Below are 19,452 nucleotides of genomic sequence, written 5' to 3' on the forward strand. Positions count from 1 at the left end.
CTCTACCCAAGTCTCCCTGAAAACCTATGTCTTTAATGAAATGGTGGGATGAAAATAAAGGTGTCATTTAGGCTTCCCTGAGAAATTGAAGAGACCTTTCCCCATAAAGCTTATCCACTCCATTTCAGCCAGCAGGAAAATCTGGAGCAGAATCTCCAATACAGATTGGAGAGTATGGGATAGAACTGTCCAAGTTACAATCTATTTATAACTTTAAAAGCACTAACCATAATCTTGAATTGTGCCCACATATAGTTTGTAGATGAAGATCACAAAGAAGCAGAGTAATATATTTCAGCTAGCCAAGGATCTGAACCTGTGTCTCCAGGTCCAATGCTCCTATAGCTACAAAACACTGTCTCATGGGATAGATCTTTTTGTGAGGTTTCCTTAATGTACCATCATGTACACTTGCACAACATATCAAGCAAAGATATCCACAAGATTGGGCTCAGTTCAACGTGCACAGCATTGCACTCTGAGGTTGTGCTGGTCTGCTAAATATTTCAAGGCAGCAATAGTTATTCGGTTAGATGCTGAATTCAAAATCACACTTGACTCTTAGGCATGCAATAAATAATCTAAGTCTCACTAAGTCTTAGCATCAAGCATTGAAGATGACACTTCCCTGAAATCCACTTGCATTGTGTGTACCCAAGACATACATTTAATTTCCCTGATAAACAGAAGTGCCACTCCCGTCGCTCACAATGCAGAAGGGGTGTGTGAAAGCTACTGGGACAATGCAGCACAATTGCATCACTGCTGGAAAACTCAGCTGCAATTTCTATTCACTGAAACAGTTTCAACTCCCTCTCCTTTACAGTGATGCATGAGCTGCGGTGGAAGGATGGGGCTGGGAAGAGACATTTTCGAAGATATGCATAAGCCAAGCTGAGCTGTACACAACACACCTGCCGCACTGAATACCTCAGCAGCCACATTGCTCTGTATTCTAGAGAGGCAATTCTCCACAAGGAAACTGGCTGAGGATAGATGAGAACATTTTGCAATCAAAATGGCTTGCACGCCTTTGTGCAGGAAAGCTGCATTTACTTTCAGTGTCAAGACAAGAGTCAAGTACAATATAAATAATGAAATACCAGAGAATGGAACAATAAAGGGACTGAAAGCTGTAGAAACTGCTTACTGTACAATTCTGATTCCAGACAAAATTCCCAGGACTCCCAAACAAAACTGAATTGCCTCAGGTGAGATATAGCTGAAACTTCATGTTTCTAGTGCTTTTTCCATTTTTAGTACTTTTTTAGCGAGACCACAGGAGCGGCTATCTACAATAGGCAGATCAAGATGCCAGCTATATAGGTAGAGATAAAAGGTACCTTGCCAGCTATATATCCATTTACCAATATCTTCCTTTAAAATCACCATCATTCTCATTCTCTCTCTCTCTCTCTCTCTCTCTCTCTCTCTCTCTCTCTCTCTCTCTCTCTCTCTCTCTCTCTCACACACACACACACACACACACACCCTTTCTAGTCCACTTAAAGCAGTCAAGGCATATTGTTGTCTGCTTAAAGATTACACACATAACAAAACTGGTCCCAGAAGCCTCTGCGCTGGGAGAGGCTTTTAATTCCTGGAAGGGCTACAAATACTGCATGTTGTTCTGTAGAAGATGTGCTAGTGGAAATAAGAGAAGTAAAAATTCTTAGAAAAGTAAACAGATGGAAATTCATATAGGAAATGTTTTTTCTTCACATTTACAGAACTACCGTATATAGCAACCTCTAGCCTTGCTTTCCCACTACAGTCAAAAGTGTCTGTAGAAATATGATATGGGGCAGAATTCAGCATCATCATCTCAGCATTTTTCTTTAAATCAAGTTTCTAGTCCTTATGGTTATCTAGCCTAGCTTAAAAGTTCATTGGTAACACAGCAGGTGAGGTCACAGGGCAAGATTATCAGCTCCACACTTCTTTTCCCTCTTTCCTGGATAGCAAAATTATTTTAAAATATTTTTTGAAGTATTTTAAAAACACTTAAATCTAAATGTATATGTAAAGGAATGGGGCTTTACTGCCCTGAACTGCGTGTGTATTATATAGAATGCATATTTTTGCTCGTTTATACTTTGGGAATATATGTCTTGCTTGCAAGCAAGTGAGATAATAGGGGTAACTTGGGAGTCCTAGCAAGTGCCCCACACCTTTTACCATCAAGACGAAGGTATCCACCACTGCTGATGCACAGAACTGCACATCTCTTGCTCCTGCCTATAGGGAGACTCCTTCATTGCACTTGTTCAGATGCCTGCCAAAAACTTCAGTTATATGTTTGATGATTTAAATGTAACTGTTTTATGTACACCACTCAGCGATTTAATAAATATTTTTAAAGCAAGTTATACATTTTATTTTAAGAAATTGTAAGTAATAGTTCAAAGTCAAAATGATGTTGCAAATTTTATTTACCAAGGTACCAAACCCCATCCCTGCCTTTCACATCTGAATTATATTGCTCCCGCCTGTCCATGGATGCAGTCTGAGAAACTAATCAATAGCCACTCTATAAAATGCATTTTGGTCTAGATGATGGGCCAGTTACCACTGAGGGGAAAGCCCTTTGCTTCTTACAAATCAGTAATGTGCTGGGAAATTTCTCCTCAATTAGGAAACAAGGTGGAGCTATGTGGTTTCACTCTGCAATCCAGATTTCTGTCACTGGAAGATCAAAAATCCACATTTCTGATTGGCTATTCTTTACCATTAGGTCATTGATGTGCCATAGACTGTGTAATTAACACAAAAGGTTATTTTGGAATCTGCCGGACCTAACATCCAGTAAAAGTCTAGTCTAGTGCAAGTTTGACTGGGTTCCAAATACAATTCACCAGCATCTCTACCTCTAATGTTGATGACAGATGTAGTATTAAGTCAGTCAGTGTCCCTTCTGAAAGGCATAGTACTTAATAGTAGAGAAATCTGATTTATGAAGCATCTGTCAACTACAAATGTTATACGATCCTGTACCAAAATAGTAAAGATTACTCATATAAAGGCAAGGAAAAAAGCAGTACTGGCAATCTGAGGTGTATCCATGTAATTTTCTTTTATATTATATTTGTACTCTACTATTAGGACCTGGAATAAATGGAAAGCTAATTTATGAGCATTAGACACTCTACAACACCATCTGGCCTAAAAATAGAGTGTGAGAAATGGTTATGGTTGAAGTTTTACTTGTTTATTTACAACAATTATATGCTGCCCAAAATATGTGCTCTCTGGGTGACTTACAGTTATCAAAAGGGGGGGGGAGAACTAACCACGAAATATTAACACAACAATGTTAACTTAATTCTAAAAAGATTAGTAAGTTAGAAGAGATCTTTAAAAATCTTAAGATGCCTGGAAGGGGGTGGAGACCTTTATCTGGTGCTGAAACTAGGTGAGCCTCCCTGGGAAGACTATTCCATAGCCATAGCACCATCACTGAAATAGCTTTCCACATTGTTGTTGTTTAGTCGTTTAGTCGTGTCCGACTCTTCATGACCCCATGGACCATAGCACGCCAGGCACTCCTGTCTTGCACTGCCTCCCGCAGTTTGGTCAAACTCATGTTCGTAGCTTCGAGAACACTGTCCAACCATCTTGTCCTCTGTCGTCCCCTTCTCCTAGTGCCCTCAATCTTTCCCAACATCAGGGTCTTTTCCAAGGATTCTTCTCTTCTCATGAGGTGGCCAAAGTATTGGAGCCTCAGCTTCACGATCTGTCCTTCCAGGGTGCACTCAGATTTCCTTAAGAATTGATAGGTTTGATCTTCTTGCAGTCCATGGGACTCTCAAGAGTCTCCTCCAGCACCATAATTCAAAAGCATCAATTCTTCGGCGATCAGCCTTCTTTATGGTCCAGCTCTCACTTCCATACATCACTACTGGGAAAACCATAGCTTTAACTATACGGACCTTTGTCGGCAAGGTGATGTCTCTGCTTTTTAAGATGCTGTCTAGGTTTGTCATTGCTTTTCTCCCAAGAAGCAGGCGTCTTTTAATTTCGTGACTGCTGTCACCATCTGCAGTGATCAAGGAGCCCAAGAAAGTAAAATCTCTCACTGTCTCCATTTCTTCCCCTTCTATTTGCCAGGAGGTGATGGGACCTGTGGCCATGATCTTGGTTTTTTTGATGTTGAGCTTCAGACCATATTTTGCGCTCTCCTCTTTCACCCTCATTAAAAGGTTCTTTAATTCCTCCTCGCTTTCTGCCATCAAGGTTGTGTCATCAGCATATCTGAGGTTGTTGATATTTCTTCCGGCAATCTTAATTCCGGCTTGGGATTCATCTAGTCCAGCCTTTCGCATGATGAATTCTGCATATAAGTTAAATAAGCAGGGAGACAATATACAACCTTGTCGTACTCCTTTCCCAATTTTGAACCAATCAGTTGTTCCATATCCAGTTCTAACTGTAGCTTCTTGTCCCACATAGAGATTTCTCAGGAGACAGATGAGGTGATCAGGCACTCCCATTTCTTTAAGAACTTGCCATAGTTTGCTGTGGTCGACACAGTCAAAGGCTTTTGCATAGTCAATGAAGCAGAAGTAGACATTTTTCTGGAACTCTCTAGCTTTCTCCATAATCCAGCGCATGTTTGCTATTTGGTCTCTGGTTCCTCTGCCCTTTCGAAATCCAGCTTGCACTTCTGGGAGTTCTCGGTCCACATACTGCCTAAGCCTGCCTTGTAGAATTTTGAGCATAACCTTGCTAGCGTGTGAAATGAGCGCAATTGTGCGGTAGTTGGAGCATTCTTTGGCACTGCCCTTCTTTGGAATTGGGATGTAGACTGATCTTCTCCAATCCTCTGGCCATTGCTGAGTTTTCCAAACTTGCTGGCATATTGGGTGTAGCACCTTAACAGCATCATCTTTTAAAATTTTAAATAGTTCAGCTGGAATATCATCACTTCCACTGGCCTTGTTATTAGCAGTGCTTTCTAAGGCCCATTTGACTTCACTCTCCAAGATGTCTGGCTCAAGGTCAGCTTTCCACATAGTGGGCACCTATCATGCTTCACTTTGCAGTGGCACTCAGAGAACGGTGTCAGTTGATGATCTCAAAGACTGGATAAGGGAAAATGGGAGGAGATGACTTTTCAAGTACCTTAGTCCCAAGCTGTTATGGGCTTTCAAAGTCAAAACCAAAACTTTGAATTGGCCTTAGAAATGGTCTGGAAGCCAGCACAATTGATGAAGCCCTGACATAATACATTCAATTGTCCAGTGCCGGTCAACCATCAAGCTGCCTCTTACTGGTTCTGGACTGTTTCAAAGGAAACTCCACATAACACACTGCGGTGATCCAAACAGGCAGATAATGGAAGGCAGGCAGGGCTGCAATTAGCATATCAGCCTAAGCTACTAAAATGTGTTCCAAGCCAGAGGCCTTTTGATCCCCTGCTTATCAAAGCTGGATCAATGAACACCCCTAAACAGTGCATCTGATCATTTTAAGAGGAGTGCCACCACCTCCAGAAAAGGATGACCACCACTCAACTAAGTACTGTACCTCTATATTGTCTGGAATGGGACTCATAGATAATTGGCCATCATCTGCTGAGAGGTAAAAAAAAAACTCTCTCAGAGCACAGAATGATTGGGACCAAAAAGTCTCTTTGAGCTTCATACACTATTATTTTGCTTTTTTAGTAAATTTCCCCAGTGTTGTATTGTACTGGATGGGAGCACCAGATTTCCTTTTCTATCTTGAGAAAAATTGTATTTACCGCTCTCACATCACCACAATGCTTCTTTCTATCTACAGCAATTCCTGCACCGCAGGGTCAGAGAATAGCCACATATTTTACCGTAACTAAAATTCCTAAGCATACACGCTCATATACAACCACCTCCACTAGTCCAATAATTTAAATATTCTTCTAAAGCATCTGCCAGGAAGTATTATTTGACTACTGCATTTATGTTAAAGAATTCTTCAGATTCATTCAAAGCAAAACACATTCCCTCTTCGAAGCAATGCCACCCCCTTCTCCCTTATCATTTGCCAATGCATATTCATTTCTCATTACCCAAGAGCTATGCACCTTTGAGCTGCAGACAGACATATATGCTATGTCAGGTTTATCCTGTTAGGTATTTAATGGTGTCACACTTCACTGGCTTTTTTCCCACTTCCAGTTACTCTTGAAGGGTGGAAATGCACAACAGAAAAGAGGCAGCAACACAGAACAGAGAATGCTTACGATGCTAAGCTCCTAAATATCATTTATAGCAATGTGAAAGCCTGGGAATAAACCAGAAAAATGGGGGGGGGAGTTCCCCCATTTCTGTGTCCCCCCAATTTGTTTTTGTTTTTTAAATGGCTGCCTCTTCTGATTCCTATTGCATGCTCTTAAAGGCTAGAAGAAACCACAAATGAGACTACTCTGGCTACCAATCCTGGCTTTGAAGAATTAACACAGGCACCTGGGGTATCTTTGCATCAAGTGGTGAAAAGTGGAATAAGGCACCCTTCCCCAACCTGGTGATCCCCCATATGTTTTGGACTACAACTCCCATTCTCCCCAGCCAGTGGGGATGCTCACAGAAGATGCTTCCACTGGTTCAATGCCACTAGGAATACCAACTGCATGTTTACCACTGTTTTTAAATATTTTATGTAAAAAATAAAATGAAATGAAAGTATACTGTTCTCAACTGTCAGTCATCATAGGTATGGCATAAATTGTGGTGATGAAAACATAGAAAACCCAAAGCCTTTAAAAAAAGAAAATCTTTCCTTGTACAGTGGAACCTTGGTTTTCGAATGTAATCCATTCTGGAAGACCGTCTGTCTTCCAAAACCGTCGAAAACCAAAAATTGAAAGCGGAAGCCGCATGGCACGTTTGGCTTCCAAAAATTGTTCGAAAACCGAAGCAGCTACTTCTGGGTTTTTGGTGTTCGAAAGCCAAAACGTTCAACTTCCGAGACGCTTGAAAACCGAGGTTCCACTGTAGTTAGGCTAAGAGATATTGAATTTTGACAAACACACAAAATCCCTGTTTTCTATTGAAGGTGAGACTATCCAAATGTACTTTTTAAAAAGACATTGAAACAATGTCTTCATGTACAGTAAATCTAATTTAGTAGACCGGACCACTGAGGTGGTGAACTTTCATAGCCAGCATGACTATTAGGAAAGAACTGTCATCTGTTTTAAAGTGCAGCATGTAGCCTACTGTGGGCAATTGTAACAGTGTTTTCCTTACTCTGCAGGCAGTGCATCTACCCAACTGACTCCAAGTATCAGGTTGCTAGCGGGGTGCCCTACACTGTGCAAAGCTTCACATACAGTATTTAAACAACAGGACTGTGAGAATGTCAATCGGAAAGTACAGCAGACACTTCAGCAGCAATGTATACTTTCTCCTTTCTGTATGCTACGCTTTGTTGCCAAAGGATGGAAAACTTAAGAGGAATCTTATAAGATACTTTCTTTTTCAAAGTGGAGCGAATTTATGTTCACTGCATTACAGATATAGTAGCCAAACAATGAGCTTGCTAACTTTCCAACCCCACACTACAGCTCCTTTTCTTCCTCATTCAGGTGAATTCATTTCAGCTATGGCAAATTATGGTCTGTTTGCCCAAACTGAGGGAACTTGGCATGTGAGGGGAAAGGGGGAACATGAACAGGCAGAAAGCTTTGACCACATAGTTAAACCATGGTTTCTGCATGACACCTGAATCAGTCTACTCCTGGCCTGTCCAACCGGCCGATCATCATATACCAGTCGATCGCAGGATGTCCCTGGTCGTTCGTGGTATCCGGGACCCCCCCCCCCAAAAAAAAAGAAGAAGAAGAAAAAAGCAACAGCAGCAGCTCTGGTCAATAATGGGTAGATGACTGCCAGTTTTTGTAATAGTGGGAGTAAATCGCAGTCTCTTGGAAGTTGGATGTGCCTGGTCTACTCTAACATGTTCACAACTGCAATAGATTCAACACACACATGCTATCAGGAGATCAATCAAACCATATCCTTTATCACAGGCATCCCCAAACTTCGGCCCTCCAGATGTTTTGGACTACAATTCCCATTTTCCCTAACCACCAGCTAGGGATCATGGGAGTTGTAGGCCAAAACATCTGGAGGGCCGCAGTTTGGGGGTGCCTGCTTTATCACTTGAGGATAAGAGAGCAACAACAGCTTACTATTTGCATAGTGCACACAGCTTTTCTATCATTCAAACGTGTAATTATCTCTAATGTATTAATACCTCCGTGTCAAAGGACAACCATCTCCTGCTCTCGGCTTTTTTTGCCAAACCAAATATATCTCCCATCTTGAGGTTTTAGGTGTTTTGTTTGTGCCTTTCTCTCTCTGTGTGTTAAGTGCTTTTGTTGCAGCTTTTCCGTTACCTTCCTTGAACAGGAGAGATAAATTGCATGTTTTATTCCAGGTTAGTCCCACCAACGCCTTAATATTTATTTAGCACCTATTATTAGAAGGTCTTACTTGCTACAAACCTGCGTCCTTTGTAGCTGCATCATTTTTTGTCATTTGGTCATTGTGCAATCCCCTAGGTTGCCTCCCATCCCTCCCTGGGCAATTTTGCTGCTAGCTGATGAGCCCACAGGAGACGGCAGAAGTGCTTATTACTAGTCCCCAACTACATGACCTTACACTCTGCACTATCAAATTTCATCCAATTTCTATTTCTCTATTCTGAGGTCATGCATTACTTTCCTAATCCTTATTTGTATTGACTATGCCTATTGATTGCCAGACATCAGCAAAATTTGGCAAACAGTTATCATAACTCTTAAGACATTAGAAACAATGAAACTTCCTTTAGCCTAGACTGTTGCAATTGTTTCACTTTTAAAAACTTGAGTTTAGTCAATCAGATCTACTTCCTTTTGTGTACTGTTTCAAACTCAGGCTCATAAAACAAATCTTTTTTATTATCAATTAGTTTCATTTAAATACAAAAATAATGTCTATTCTGCTTTATCTGTCCCCAATAACTTTTGAAAGTTACAAAATGTAAGTATGTAACAAAACTAAGCTTCTCTTGTTCTTAGCTTTTCATAAATATGAAGAATTTAATGAGATCCATCAATGTGGCTGGGAAGCGGGTGGCGTTGTGGTCTAAACCACTGTGCCTTGGGCTTGCCAATCAGAAGCTTGGTGGTTCGAATCCCCATGACAGGGTGAGCTCCCGTTACTCGGTCCCAGCTCCTGCCAACCTAGCAGTTCGAAAGCACATCAAGTGCAAGTAGATAAACAGGTACCGCTACAACAGGAAGGTAAACGGTGTTTCCATGTGCTGCTCTGGTTCGCCAGAAGCGGCTTAGTCATGCTGGACACATGTCCTGAAAGCACTATTAGCCTCTGCATAAAAATGATGCAGTATAAATGGCAGGTACAATTCTGAAACATTACAGGTCTGCAGGCAGTACTGTACTAAGGGTGGTACTATGGATGCACCCTGTGTTATTTTTCTAGAAAAAGAAGTGCTGGAACTCACCACGAACGCCTCCCCTGTTCTCTTATAATGGCAACGGCGCCCACTTGAGAGGTGCCAAAACTGAGTTCTGGAAAGTTCCGGCTGAAAAATAGCCCTGGATGTACCAACTAGAGCCCACCCTGGGACCTTGCAATGAAGGATAAGTAAGAAATCTAAGAAAGAATTAAATATGAGCGTATATCACATTTACATACTATTACATACTATTTCAACTGGCAAGAGTATGCTGTACAGTACCACATTCTTCTTCCCAGAAATATGCAGCATGTTGAGGACGGAATTTAGGTGGGGGAGTGAAGCAAGATGTGGCACAAACACATGGTCTATAGTCTAATATACCTGAGTCTTGAAAAGGCTCTCATCAGGCATCTTTTAAACTGAAACTGCCAACTTTTACTGCCTGCTACTGCATCTCTGCCTGTTAACAAGTTCTTTGGGTGACATTAGCAGGAGATTATGTTGGTTCCTTTGCCTCCCAATCACCCTGGTTGATTTCTGCATATTGTATGGTTGTGAAAGGTACAGGAGAAGGCCCAGCTGAAGGTTTTCAGATCAACTGGCAATTATCCTTTTTAAATAGGGAATTCAGCAGCTAAACCAAGCATAGCTGCCCTAAAATCTCCAACCTACCTTTCTTCCATGAAGTCTCAGCTGTGCCTACAAAAACTGCCTGCCAGAAATCCAGCTGCTGTGCACACCAGAAATATTTTCTACTCTCCCACACACGGCTCAAAACTATTTTTACTTTTACCCTGTGATTTCTTTCGCTCATCTCCTTTAACACCTAACTTTTAACATCTTGGCCTACCGGAACTGTAAACTCTTCAAGGCTTGGTCTCTGAGAATCTTGGTTATCAATAGCAAGCTTTTATAGTTCTAGAGCAGGCTTCCTCAAACTCTGCCTTCCAGATGTTTTTGGCCTACAACTCTCATGATCCCTAGCTAGCAAGACCAGTGGTCAGGGATGATGGGAATTGTAGTCTCAAATCACCTGGAGGGCAGAGGTTGAGGAAGCCTGTTCTAGAGGCTAACATTAGATAGAAACCATTGCATCCTACACTGCCAAGTTTCAAAAAATTGCTGAGCCATTTTGAACTATAAGCCATAGAATCTACTGCCCTTCGCCCAATTTCTCCTTGTGCCACTCAATCTTAACACAGGGCTATGATTGTGGCCTGAAGTACTGTAAGTTAATAATATTCATAATAAATCAAAACAGAGGCATTTAATTTTTCTGCTCCTGTACTTTCCCCCACTACCACATATTTTTTTAAATAAAATGTATTATAGGAGCTGAATTTCCATTTTAATTTTCCATGGACAGTTTTGTACAATGCATCTACAGCAAGAAGAAATCATATAGATGCTAAAGTGATAGAAGATGGACAAGGTCACTTCACAAATCTAGACTACTGAATTTTCCCACTTCTGCTCTACATCTAAACATACATTGCACTAGGTTTTCTCCCTCATCCTCCTTTTCACATGTACAATTTAGTTGCATTTGCTGAAAGTAGAGATGTCAGTACATAAGCTCTCAAGGTTCGATTTTAGGCATGGTTATGATTTGCTGGATGTTTCCTATTAAAAATGTATAGGTATACAACTGGTCAACATGGCAGTAAAGAACTGGATTCAAAGACTACATTTATTACTCATTAAGGCAGAATAGATCAGCCCCATTCCACTTCTCCTATTACCGGTACTACAATTACTAAAGTATTCCTGGTTATTAAAAAAATAGCATTTGTGAAGTAAAATAATTGTCAAATCAAAAACAGGAGTATTTCTGAACTGCACAGAATTAAATAGAATCAGCCCTTTAGCAGCTGACAAATTAGCTCGCTCATCTAGATGGCTCCACAGATGTTCTGTAATACAGGTAGCCATTGTGCAAACATAAAAGCAATCCATTATGGCTGCATTCATTATAATCCTCTCAAAAGGTCTTTGTTCTAAACATACCCATATTCTAATACTAGAAAGGTCTTTGAGGGCTAAGGAGTGGGCCAACACCACCATGCTCAAGCCACAATTTCTATAATGCATAATGTACTTTTAAACAGATATCCCGACAGCTTATTAAGTATGAGCCTTAGCCTGTATACTGGCTGCGAACAAGTTTTTTTTATATAATGCTGCTAGTTATCAAATTGCTTTGGCAATTGCTCAGCTATAGCTCCAAGTTTCTACAGACTCCAGGTACCGTATTTCCCGGAGTATAAGACGACTGGACGTATAAGACGACCCCCCCACTTTTCCAGTTAAAATATAGAGTTTGGGATATACTCGCCGTATAAGAAATACGACCCGGCATATAAGACGATCCCCGACTTTTGGGAAGATTTTTTCTGGGTTAAAAAGTAGTCTTATACGCAGGAAAATACAGTATTTGTTAGTGGCTAGCTAAGCTCTTTCTTAGTTGTTAGCCCTTCTCATGAATGCGCCCCAGACCATAGCAAAATTTAGCATAGGCCCACTGGGTATGCAAAGGACCAGGACAGCAACTTAGATGGCTTCATCACTATTTCATACTCTGGGATTGCCACCCTTTATTCACCCATTTTTAAAATGGGGAATCCAGACTCTATTGTTGGGAATCCAGTGGTTTGACTTATCTTGTTTTTTCAGACTTCATTTGCAGTAGGGGTGGAGTGTGTTTGTTTGTTTGCAAAACAAATCAATTGCATTACCAGTCACCCCATGTGAAGAGGCAAGGCACCATTGTGCAATTGGGACTGCTATATTTTTAGGGAACTATATCCACAGCTTTCTTCTTTCCTTCCCCCTTCCTTTTTATCATACTTTGTGATGAATGAGCTGATTAGTGATATCAATTGCCTTAGTGTCAGTATCTGCTCAGCTGATAAAGAGGGTACAGTATAATAATTTCCTCTAATATTTTCTCGCAACAAAATAGCACTATTTTGCTATTAAAAAGCAAAAAGAGAAAATAATGTAGTATGATTAGAATTAAATCTGTCTCCTGGGGGGACAGAGACTGACACTAGGGCAGTATGGGACTTTTCTTGACTAAACTGGCCGCAATCAAAAGGAAGGAAATATGGACAGAATCTGAAAACAGGAAACTTTTCATTAACACTGGAAATGACTTTTGAATGGCACTTATAAGTAAACATTGTAGATGGATCTTCGCTATGGAGTAGAGCACAGTGACTAAGGGTAGTGTGGAATCTCAGTTTTAATAACATTTATAGCTAACTATAAAAGAACAGTGCAGCCCTACAGTGTGGAACCACCCTAAAAAAAGCAGGCACTGCAATTCTCTTTTCCAGATAAAGCAGTTTACCTTTCTGCTGGAGCAGTACCTATTTATCTACTTGCTCTTTGATGTGCTTTCGAACACATTTTATTCCACTGAAACACATGCAATTAAGTGCTTGCTTCTGTCCTTGGAAAGACCAAACATGTAAAGCACTTTAATCATTTTATAATCTTCTATCACAACTTTTGGTTATACAGCAAATCCAGTTAGTCAGAGTAAACCCACTGAAATCAATGGACTTTAACTTACACCCATTAATTTTAATTGGTTTTAAGTTTTGTATGTTATACTAAGGTGTAGTTTAATGCTAGATTTTTGAAATCTGTTTTCTACTTTTCATCAGACCCAGGTCTGACAGTGGAATTACCTGACTGGTTGATTAGAGGGTGTCAGCAACTATTTTAGGACAGTGGGCATATTTGGGAACGTAATAAACTTTGGGGGCATCACACACACACATGCTCTGCAAATATGCACACATCTTGCTCACTCACCTGCCCCCCCCCAAACACTTAGGCTTGAAAGTAGTCTTCTGTTGACTACATTTTTCCTCGCCTTTTGCAATTAAGCTCAAAAACTAAATCCAATTGACTCTTTCAAATCTAATTAGGAAGTGGGTGATCTTCCTGGAGAGTGCAACCAAGGAAAGGGGTAACTTTGTGCATTAAATCACCCTCTGTTGGAGCCAAATCTCAGACCTAATTGCTGAGGGTAAGAGGCGATGTAGTCAACAGGAGGTTTATTCCAAGCCTAGCATCAGCTTCGCAAACAATTTCATCAGGATGGACACAGCTGGGGAGGGAAGGATTTATATTTTCATCCCCAGTGGTGACCCCCCAATGCCCTCCCCCACTGCAATTAGCCTTCAAATAACTCAGACCTAATATTAAGTAAGGGGAGGGAGTCACTGTTGGTGCCAGGAAGGTCCTGACAGGAACACATACACCCACAAGCGCTATGTTGGTAGTCCCACAGGTTAGGCTGGAGAGTAACAAATCCAGATATGAAAGCAGCCCTGTTTAGGGAAGCTTTTAATGTTTAATAGATTATTGTATTTTAATATTCTGTTGTAAGCCGCCCAGAGTGGCTGGGGAAACCCAGCCAGATGGGTGGGGTATAAATAATAAATTATGATGTTGATGACGACTGGGAGGCTTGGGGCTACCTCCCTTCATTCTCACAACAACCCTGTGAAGTGAGCTAGACAGAGCATGAACGATTTACTCAAAGTCACCCAGTGAGCTTCATAAATGAACTGGGAGTTGAACTCCGATCTTGCTGACCCGAGTCAAAATTCTAACTACTACAATAAATTCTGGCATTACTAAACTTGGAATACTTAGCTCTCACCTGTGACTCCTGGAAGCTGTCAGCATGTGACAGTGGCCACACCCAGGGAACAGTAACTGACTGGCCAGCTAAACCAGGTGAGGGTAGCTGATGCGTCTCAAACCCTCAGTGATTTTGGGACTTCCTCTGCGAGACTCCAGCAGATTGAGCGGACGAGACCAATAGCAGGTTCAATGGTCAAGAAGGCAGTTTCCACATGTGCTGTAGAGGGAAGTGAGGGCAAATGGGGCTCGCCAATTTGGGAAGGAAGACACTGACCCTAAACTTTCACTGCCTTGTGGGAAAAGACTAAGGAGTAAATCCTACACAAATCCATAGTGGAGTCCCCAAGATGGTTTTATGCCTCATTCCAGCAACTCCTGCAGCCAAGCTGGTGCCAAATGTATTGATCTGGTTTCCTTTGGACCACATGAGTGAGGTCGAGAGTGGGTCTTGATGTCTGGGCAGCCTAGGACCTCCATACACATTGCCAGGCTTGCACCCCGGGGAGGTCACTTCGGTGCTGCTAACACAGCGGTTTGACTTCGCACTCCACTGTCTCTTGAAATGGGTGGATGCCAACAGCTCACATAGTAACATTAGCTAACAAAGTACACACTAGCAAATGAATCCTGGGTGTAAGGACTATCCAGAAAGTTAAGATTCCCATCACTGCTCTGAGAAAGGCTGCTGGAACTGTTATTCAAGGAGACACTTAAAAATAAAGATTTCAAAAGCACAAGGCCCAAGTTTATATACTGAAATAAAATTAATCACAGACTTTAACCTGCAGAGCAAACTAAGGAAAATAAATGGCGAGTAACCTCACAATATATACAACAGTAATGGAGCAGGTTATCCATTCAATTCTACAGACCTACAGCAATTCCAGTAAGCCTTTTGTTTTCCTTCCGTCTCAAACCACTGTGAATGCCAGGTGGTTCCTAAGTAATCCCCCAAGAGAGTAAAATACATGTCAAAAGCAAGAGGTTTGTTAGATGTGGTTTCTTAGGTGGATAACATAGAATAATGCTTCAGAGCATTAAAAACCTAAGCTAATGCATCAGAACTCCCAGTTCTTCAAACTAACCAGCATTTATTCTCCCCCCCCAACAATATTTAATGCGAGGGCTGTTTATCTTTCTGATATCCTCTACATACTGTGAGATTTGAAATATGTATTGACAATTATGACTCTCATTAATGGTTGTAATGAATAAATGCTGATTGCGCTGAGAAAAGTTGAGAGTTCGGGAGGTAGCTGCCCTACCTCCATGGCCCTGCCTTGCCTTCCAAGGCCAGAATGGAGAGCCCAGGATACCATCACAAGGGCTGTGGGGGTGCGGGACAATGGCACCTCTCCCGGCCGCTGCTCCCAAGCCTCCCCCAAACCACCAGAAAAAAGGGGGAAGGGAAGGTGGGGAGACTGCCAGCAAAGCGGCACATCTCTCCCCCCCCCCCCGGAGTTAGCCCGGGGGAATAGTACCCATAGGATTTTCTTCTAGATTTGCCATTTATGGGCGAGAGTGCCTGTGGAATTTTAAGGGAGCGGCTCCCCCCCCCCCCCGGAATTTTAAAGGTGCAGCTTATTTGCGGATATGGCTTATATTTGGGCCAATACAGTACCACTTCTTTTCTGTTTTTACTAATGCAGCTGCTATTTTACAATATCTGTACTCCTCACCCTAATAGATTTGAGACAAATGAAAGAATTGGGTTGGGCTCTTTGCATTATTTGAAGTGTTACGATTGGATTAATGAGAGATAATTTTACAAAATTGCTCAGTAACACTTCACAACAAAGCAATGAACCACAACCTCTGCATTATGTCCATTATTTGAGATATGGCTTCTTAAACTGCGCCACCTAATTCCCAGAGGGGGAGGAAGAGGAGAAAAAGGTGTAATGGGAAATGATTGTTTATATCGTTACCTGGCTTGCATGGGGCAGTACAAACCTGGTTGAAAGTATACACACAGATCTGGAAACATTTCCTGTGACACCAATTTATTGTGACAAAGGCAGGAAACTCCAAAAATTACTGGCTAGTTGGTATACATTGTGAGATATGCTGGTGAGTTTTGATCCACTCCACCTACTTAGAGAGAAGTAAGAAATTCATGGTGGGTCTGAATCTGAGAAAGGGATTGGTTAAAGTTTTTAAGCCTCTTATCTATGGAAAAAACAGGATGTTCACTCATGCAATTGTAATTCTATGGATTTTAAGCTAGCTGAAACCTAAAATAAAATGTAAATTAAATTTGACACTCAAAGAATACAGTATACATTTTGGCATAAATACTGAGTAGTGGATGGCAGTGCTTATTTATTTATTACATTATATCCCACCCATCCTCTAAAAAACTCAAGGTGAAATTTATGGTTCTCATCCTCACCTATTTTATTCTAATCTATTGAAACAGGACAGTCACCATAACTTAGTTCAGGCCAAGAACACGCAGTGAAGTTCTTGGCTATGTGGCGATTTGAACCAGAATCTCCCCAATCAGCACCAGCACCGTCATGATTTTATTATTTATACCCCGCCCATCTGACTGAGTTTCCCCAGCCACTCCGGGCGGCTTGCCTATCACCACACCACACTTATGGGCTGCCAAGGCTGCTGGAATTCCATGTAAAGTTGAATTTCTAGTACAGTATCATGTTGGTGGGTGGGTCTGAATATATGGGAGATGTATATGAATTTAGAAAGGCTCTGTAATGAAGTCTACACCTACTATTTTGCAAATTCCATGATTTCCAAGTTCTGTCTCGCTGTGGAAATAAGGAAAACTAGATAGAATGCAAAATTGTGATAAAGAACCTAGAAATCACACAGAAAAAGCTTCCAAGCTTATTCCTGCAAATGAGAAAGCTCATACTGTATTTAAGATATGTGTTCATTTATGTACTGGTAGCAACAGAAGCCTTTCACTTTTAGATTGTAGCTTTGAAGGTCTCCCCCGCCCCCAAGTGAGGTTGTTATCTGCTCTGTATGAACTTAATGGACTGTGTTGCAGGGTTGGGGGTGGGGAGACTAAAAGTGACTTAAAACATGCCGATTTCAAAATTAATGCACCACTTCCTTTGAGAGGCACACATAATTTCCATATCAAAGACACTGCTACTCAGAATTGCTTATAGTACTTCCACCCATCATAGCATGTAGTTCCTCTGTTACTACAGTATATCACAAGCTTTTCGATCCATGCAACATTCGTTTATAAGTCCTCTTGGTATTACTTTAGTGTCCATCCCTTCCCAATACAGTAATCTCGTGCCTCATATGTATCGCCACTCAATGAAATTTGAGAAGTAGTTAGAGTTCACTAGACATTAGGCCCTTGTCAACATTCCAAATAACATGTAGTTACTAGCTTACAGATGCACTTGTGAGGGAAAATGTAGAGTCATGAACTCACTCACTCACCTATGGGCATACACAGGAGCCTTTTTATTTAGGCCACAACTTTGTGCTCATTATGTAAGTTACACAGCACAAACACTTGCCCATTTCCTAATAAACAGGGGGTTGGGGGGGTTGCAGGGTTTTTTGCCCCAATGAATTCCTAGCCTTCAACATCTCACACTTGCAACATTCCCTTTGCTTATGCCACAAAGCAATGTCTAGTACAGTGTAGCAAAAAACTGAAAACCACCATATTAGTATAAAATATTTGTTTAGAGTTTAACAACAGATTGTGGAGAACAATATTAATACCCTCATTATGTTTTAGCAAGAAACCTAAATTAATCTAAATGATTGCTAATGAAATGCACATTAAGTCATAATTATTCCCAGTAGCTTTCTGTACACCCTAAACAAGCTCCATCCCCACATATATTTGAAATCCTACAGCTTTACTGTATCCTCGGGTTAAAAAAACCAAACTGAATTTTATGCAGTTCCCCAGAACAAGAAACCCTCAGCAGATATCACTGCAGGAAGTCAGAGGCCACAATTAAGCTCAAGAACTAAGATTTCCAAAAGATCACCTGAATTCCCACCCAATACAGAATTGCAGGTAGATGCCCAGATCAGGAGCATGCAGAACTGAGATCTTATCTCTTGGGGAATATATCCACTATTGCGGAATATAAACCCAATATTTTCAGGAGCTATGAGCAAAGAGAGAAGAATGTGGTTCTCTCTTTCCTTTGTGGTGCAGAGAGCATAATGGGTGGGAGAGGGGAGGCCTAACGAATAGAAAACCCGTTTGGTCCAGAAGCTGCTGCGCATCTTTAACTGGTGCAAGGTGGGCCCCTGCAAGGCGTGATTGGGACACGAGGCCACGAGCTGCCTTTCCGCAACCCCCGAGTCAGAGACCATGGCCACCTTTCGAGGGTGCGGGGCACCCCAGATTCTACACCCACCCTCCCACATGGCCTGGAGGCTCACACCCCACGGAGGCCCTGCCATTTCTTCGGAGTCCTGCCTGAGGAGCCCCCCTCCCCAGCTACTATTCCCCTCCCTCCCTCCCTCCCCGCCGTGTATGCAGATGAGATGCAAACGAGGCCCAGGGCGGCGGCTTCTCTTCTCTTCGGTTACCTTGGTCTCCTTGACGTGCTGCTTAATGCCCTCCGGGTACCACTGGACGCGCACGTAGCCGCGGCGGAGGGGGCTTCCTCGGCTCTCCTCCCCGCCGCAGGGGCCCCCGGACTCGGAGCCCCCCGAGCTGCCCGCTCCGCCTCCCCCGGGGCCGCCGCCGCCACTGCTCCCTCCTCCTCCGCCGCCGCCTCCTGCTCCGGGGCCTCGCCCCCCGTCGTCGTCCTCGGAGTCGGAGTCCTCGCCGTGCATGACGCGGACGAGGCCGAAGCGCACCGAGCCCCGGTAGCGGCCTGACACCAGGTCGTGGGTGAAGAGCAGCCGCTGGGAGCCGGCCGTGGCGGCGGCGGGGAGGGCGGCCGTCGCCAGGGCTGCCGGCGGGGCAGCGGGAGCAGGCGGCTCCGCCATGGTGGTGGCTTGGCCGGCTGAGGCGGGGAGAAGGAAGGGAGGGGAGAAGGAGGGAAGGAGAAGGAGGAGAAGAAGAAGAAGAAAATGAGGAGGAGGAGGGAAGAGGAGGAGGAGGAAGAGGAAGGGATGGCGGCTGCGGCAGCAGCAGCAGCAGCAACGGCGGCCGCTTGGCCCACACAGCGCAGTCACCGTTCGGCGGGGGCGGGGCTACAACGGCCAGGCCCCGCCCCGCTCGCCAAATAGAGGCCGGAGAGGGGCGGGGCGGAGGCAGAGCGCGGAGTGCGCCGGTGGGAGGGGCGCGTGCGTGAGGGAGCGAGGAGAAAAACGGTGGGGGAGGGGGAGAGTGAGGGGAATAATCAGGGCAGGGGGGTGGGAAGGGTTTGATGTGAGGGC

General features: G+C 42.8%; 1 protein-coding gene across 2 annotated transcripts in view; it reads right to left on the bottom strand.

Moving 5' to 3' along the window:
* The window catches only part of UBE2O (ubiquitin conjugating enzyme E2 O), a 54,526-nt gene extending 35,280 nt beyond the window's left edge, over positions 1-19,246 (bottom strand). Inside the window, exon 1 of one of the 2 annotated variants that reach the window (XM_035104545.3) lies at positions 18,655-19,246. In XM_035104545.3, coding sequence (XP_034960436.1) covers positions 18,655-19,059 — 405 coding nt within the window. In that variant the 5' untranslated portion in view covers positions 19,060-19,246. The remainder of the gene's footprint in view (positions 1-18,654) is intronic. The other variant, XM_035104546.3, reaches the window with a different exon arrangement.
* Positions 19,247-19,452: the final 206 nt, after the last annotated feature.

The sequence above is a fragment of the Zootoca vivipara genome, chromosome 2 (assembly GCF_965207765.1).
Source record: "Zootoca vivipara chromosome 2, rZooViv2.hap1.1, whole genome shotgun sequence".
NCBI lineage: Eukaryota > Metazoa > Chordata > Lepidosauria > Squamata > Lacertidae > Zootoca > Zootoca vivipara.